A 5,271-nucleotide genomic window follows, 5' to 3' on the forward strand; every position below is an offset into this window, starting at 1 on the left:
CAGTGACTCTAGAAAAATGGTCTGTATAATTTTAAATGTTTTAAAATGCAATGGGTATATTCCTTTCTAATGTTCAGTACTTGTAAACTAAGGATTCGTGTCTGAAATTCACTTTTATCTTCAGTTGGTCATGTAGAGACACTTGCATTTTTTATGTTCCAAAGCTTTGATAAACCAGACACGGTTGTTTTCTTTAATTAGAACAAACAACAGAAATCTTACTTAAAAATGTTTATTGTAAAAAAGTGGCTAGAAAACAACATAAATTTCACTTCACACTTTCTTCAAGTTATCTATAGATGCTGCTATAGGCAACAATTCACTTTCATTCATAACATATTCAATCATATAAAAATAAAAATATTTACATTATGTCCACATACTTTACAAAATCATCAATAAAAAAGGCACTTGGAGGGGTAATGCTGAAAATATTGCATTTCCTTTGTGCATTTAAAAAAAATAATTGTCAAACTCCTGTGAACCCCCTCTCTTGCACTTATTCCCGTTTTTTAAAAAGATTAAAGTTTAGAGGAACTATTCCGTATTAAAAGATGGTCAAGCATGCACCAGGAATGTTTGAAGCTACAGTCTTTTTTTTTTTTTTTTTTAAAAGGCACATGCGGTTAATTTGTGGCTTTCAATTTTTCATACATTCTCTTACTTTTTTTTTCCTCTCTTAATTATGCAGTTTTAAAGCATTTCAGATCATTAATGAAGGCCTCGGCTTCTAATAAAATAAAATAAAAAACACAGCAATGAATAATATTAAACATTTACTAAGGTAAACTCGGAATACTTTTTAAGGCACCTGAGATAAATGGTGTCTAGCAAAATTCACTTGGGTAGTATTTTTATTAAAAGTTCCACTTAAAACACTGTTTCTTTGGTTGAAATGGCTTGGCAGGAATGTATTGTTAACTTTGCAGCCTTTTCCAAGCAAGAAAAGACGATCTACATTTGGCTTCATCTATAAAGCTGATAATGCTTCTTCCTTTAGATCTACTTGAAATGTCATGCATGGTGTCTTTCCCCATATTACAGAATTCACACTTAAGAATGCGAATGTGTGACTGAACAGAACTACTTAAAGCTCATTTCTACTGACATTCTAAGTTCTTCCACTATTTTGTTTGGTTGCTTGTTTGGTGGTGTTTTGGTTTTTTTGGCTGAAAAGTAGACGAGAAAACGCCTTTGGATTTCCACTTATCATTTGGAACAGGAGTGGAGAAATGCATCGAGTCCAGGTAAACATTGACTGCATGACTCAGTGTGCTACACAGCAGCCAGATTCCTCATGTTTGTGCAGAAGAGACATTCTGGAGAAAGTTTTGGAGCAATTTTTGCACTGGTATTTCTTCACATCTGAGTGGGTCTGCAGATGAGCCCTCAGATTGGATCTGTCTGCAAAAGCCCTGTTGCAGTGAGGACAGGAAAACGGCTTCTCTCCTAAAAAGGAAACATCAAGCAAAAAGAGGATAAAGCTTTAAAAGAGAAGTACATGTTTAGGACAGGTAAAACCTGCTTTTATCCTAAGAAACAAACAGAAAGGATTTGTTATAATGAAGAATGTCTAATAAAGGGTTAATCAGGCCACAGATACAACAGCTTTCAGCACTGCTGACTGTAGTTGCAGAACTCAGTCTTTTCAGAATATGCTGCTAAGTGCAGTCTCTGAAGACAAGCTGCTGACACCTTCTGCATCTACAGGTGCAGACAGCACTTTTAGGTTGGGCTCGTCCCAGCATTTTCAAATATTTTCACAGACCTTTTTCTGCTTAGTGCTGTGTGAATTACTGGGGACAAGGGCTTTGACTGAAAAGCAGCAAACAGCTGTACAGACATTACATTGTACCCAGCGTTACACTCAAACTCCAGTCTTCACCTCAACAGAACAAAAAAGCAAGAACACTTTGGTGATGATGTGTTTCTAGTTCCTAAGAACTTGAGATAGCGCATGCAAAACTTGCCAGCCGCTTAAGGAGTCAGAAAGCAGCCCCTCATGCATTGCCTTTCTGTTTTTGCTGCTTGATTTCAGAGTCAGCTGGAGCCTTCTCAAAGTTAGCAATTTCCAAAGCCTGAAAGTTAACATAAAATCCTTAAAGCAAAACCTTCAGCTAGTGGAAATGGGCTAAACCATCCTATAATTATCAAGGGAGCAATGCTGATTTATGCCAGTATCTGGCCCACAGTTATGAGACCATGCTACACTCCCCTCCCACCCACTCCCCAAGAGGGAGAATTTAGCCTTTTAATGATACATTTGAAATTCTGCAGATGCATTTCAAGGTTAGTAAAGAAACACTGCTGGTTTTTCCACCTGAGGAAAAAAATAGCAAAAAGGCATCCTGATGTTATAGCAACAAGAAACTGCAATTGCAATGGTTGTTCTTACCAGTGTGAGTTCTAATGTGTCCTTGGAGTAGCCAGGGTCTAGAGAAAGCCTTGCCACATATCTTGCAGACACAAGGTAGTGTGTGGGTCCTGATGTGCATCTTAAGTGCTCCCAGGCTGACATACTCCTTGTCACAGTACTTGCAGCTGAATGATTTCCTAGACTGGGCATCACAGTGCAGCTGCTTATGTTTGGCCAACCCGGAGAAAGTTGAATAGGTCTTGTTGCATAAACTGCACTGAAACTTTTCAGCTTCGATTGCATGGGGGTCTGAAAGCTTGGACTGGATTCTCTCTTCTTCATCGCTAATGGGACTTTCTGAACCACTGTGATCTTTGGAGGAGGTGTCAGAAGGTGGAGGTGGGCTGACTCTTCCCAAAGATGAGGGGTATCCAGAAAGCGGAGAGAGGTCGTTGGGTAATGGAGACGGTAGCAGCCCGGTTGTAGTCCACACAGTAATGGGATTGTAAGCTACTGAGCTCAGGATCTCTGGCTGTGGTATGATAGGGACTGGATAGCTTTCATATAGGTATGGGGATATAATCACTAGAGAAAGAAGAAAATTTTAAGGTAAGAGAACCAAAAAGTATTTCAAAAGGCAGCAGAATTAACATTTGGGGGATTAAAAGGTGCATAACTTAAACACTTGGTACAGTCATCTGAACATAAGGAGGATTAAGGAAATACTAGTTCATACATATATTCCGATGGGTAGAGACAGTGCCCTTGAACGGGCAAATTAGAGCTCGAGAGTCTCTTCAAGGCAGCATGCTGTTTCTAAACCTATGCAGCCCGATACAATGAAGCAGTGAAACTTCCCGAAGGATTTGTATAAAAGTTTCAATTCCACCACCAGCAGATACGGAACAGGAAAACTCCAAATCCTCTCTAAGTAACTTGAGTTCAAGTGGATGAGCAAACTTTTATGATTCATTCTGGGCAGCAGTGACATATTTCTCAAAACTCCCTCCTTGTAAGCAAAAGAAAAAAGAGCTAGCCACGAACTAAGCTATTCCCTCAAGCCTGAAAAGCAATCCCACCCCTCCTCATTACTGCCACGCAATGACCGCAACCTCAGAAGCAACGCAGTGGCGTTAGATTTCGTTTTCTTACCTGTATGAGTGTCCAGCTCGCTGTAATTCGGCTTCTTGGATGAATTGAAATGTTTCTTGACCAGGAAGGAGCGTGGCATTTTGGATGCAGGCTTTGCCCTTCTTCCAGGCTCTCCTCGCGGGTCGGCGTAACGGTCCCCGGCGGGTGTGCAGCACACGCACACGCACACGCACAATCACTGCGAGTGCATCGGTCCCTATCGCGTTGGCTGCCCCGCGCAGTCCATCCACTGTGGTCGTGTAGTGGCAGTGCAGAGGCGCCTAGAAAAGTGCTGTAAATACCCACTAGTCAGGTGCAGGGGGGAAGGGTTTTCCGCTCCTCCAATCACTTCGGGATGTTCTCAAGCACTTTTCCAAACAGGCTGTTTTTCTGGGAGGGCTCTCTGGCTGCTGGCAGGAGGGATCCAATCCCTGCTCGGAGGGTTTGGTTCAGGTTTCAGCTCCTCCCGCTGGAGACAGCTGTGAACGGAGGAGCAAGCTGTGGGCAGAGCACGTTACCCTGCTACAAAGTGGGTGTACGTTGCTCTGTAGAATTTAGGTCTAGAAAAATGTGTTGATCAAAGTGCTTTGAAAAAAAGGTCAGTTTACCGATTCAGCTGAATTTTTTTTTTCTTTCTGACAGAGACCTGGATAAGTCACAGGCACTGAAACTTTTTTTTTTTTTTTTTTTTTTCTTTTCTTTCTTTTTTTAAAGCGAGTCTGGTTTCCAGATGTTTGATATAAGAATTGCAATGGAACAAACTGTTCATTAAGGGCAGAAGGAGGGTGGGGGGCATTGCAAGATAACAGGTTAGCCGGCAGACCTAATGGGAGCCTTTGAACTGACTGTGTGCCTGCTCCGTTTGGGAACTGCCTTTGAATAGTTGCGTTTAGGGAAGGCTGGAGACGAGCAGCCTGCCTCCCTAACCTGAGCCCTTCCAGGCAGAAGGGCCAGGGAGATACTGCAAGTGACTTCAAGGAGAGGCAGAGGCCCTGGAAAAGATGACATTCAGAGCAGGGTGATAACTTTTATGTAATATGCATACTGCTTCAGACTGTTCAAATGAAGAATACTTTCTTTTTTACTTTAAAAATCTGCAGAATGCAAAACCTCGACCTTTCTTTCCTTGGGAGTAGTTATGTCACTCTTTTGCCTATCCTCTTAGAGCACTGCCAAGGAAATTTTCCTAATTATCCAAAGCAGTTAAAAGATGCACAGATAAGCACCCACCCTCCCCCTTCCCCAAATTATAGACTGGGTAATTTAAATGTCTCTTAAATGTCCCTCTCCATTAGTATACTTAGGACCTCTTGATTTCCTATGAAGGTATAATCTGTATTATGTGTTTCATTTAGGATAAAAGGCTCTTAAATGTGCCACAGAATTTTCTGGTTATCAAGATTGATTTAGACTAGATGTTTAGTCACAGATAGGTTTTTTTAATCTTAAAATATTTGCATTTTGAAAAGATGGACAGCTGAATGCTGGTAAATTTCTAACACAAATTACTCTCTGATTGACTCTTGATCTGCCCTCCCCATCCCTTCCCCCCCCCTCCTCGTGTATTAACTACACCTGCCTGGGCACATACCGGTATGCCGTGCCGGTGTGCTGCTAGGGCTCTGTCCTGTCGGGAGGAGGCGCAGAGGGGTGTTTGACAGAGACCACCCCAGCCCTTTTTTTGCAGCAGGTGTTGGAAGAAAAAACAAAAAAATCCCTCTGGTTCTGTTAAGACATGTAAGAGTAAAGTGCTTTGTCAAGCTGCGTGACTTCTTAATCTCGGG

The 5,271-nt window shown here is 41.7% G+C and overlaps 1 protein-coding gene across 1 annotated transcript; it reads right to left on the reverse strand.

Annotated features, from left to right (window-relative positions):
* Positions 1 to 1,160: 1,160 nt before the first annotated feature.
* SNAI2 (snail family zinc finger 2) lies at positions 1,161 to 3,742 on the reverse strand. The gene is made up of 3 exons (XM_010574389.1): positions 3,509 to 3,742; positions 2,396 to 2,941; positions 1,161 to 1,449 (listed from the first exon to the last, which is right to left on the reverse strand). Exons 1-3 carry the CDS (start codon positions 3,585 to 3,587, stop codon positions 1,268 to 1,270), a joined length of 807 nt encoding a protein of 268 aa, XP_010572691.1. The 5' UTR covers positions 3,588 to 3,742; the 3' UTR covers positions 1,161 to 1,267.
* Between the last annotated feature and the right edge of the window lie 1,529 nt (positions 3,743 to 5,271).

Source organism: Haliaeetus leucocephalus, unplaced genomic scaffold (genome assembly GCF_000737465.1).
Source record: "Haliaeetus leucocephalus isolate CR32 unplaced genomic scaffold, Haliaeetus_leucocephalus-4.0 Scaffold428, whole genome shotgun sequence".
NCBI classification, from domain to species: domain Eukaryota; kingdom Metazoa; phylum Chordata; class Aves; order Accipitriformes; family Accipitridae; genus Haliaeetus; species Haliaeetus leucocephalus.

What these genes read in the sequence shown, in the direction of transcription:
- SNAI2 (XM_010574389.1), bottom strand. Translation starts at nt 3,587, where the DNA reads ATGCCACGCTCCTTCCTGGTCAAGAAACATTTCAATTCATCCAAGAAG. An exon ending in CGAGCTGGACACTCATACAG is followed by an intron (nt 2,942 to 3,508) that starts GTAAGAAAACGA and finishes TTCTTTCTCTAG; the next exon opens with TGATTATATCCCCATACCTA. An exon ending in ACACATTAGAACTCACACTG is followed by an intron (nt 1,450 to 2,395) that starts GTAAGAACAACC and finishes TTTCCTTTTTAG; the next exon opens with GAGAGAAGCCGTTTTCCTGT.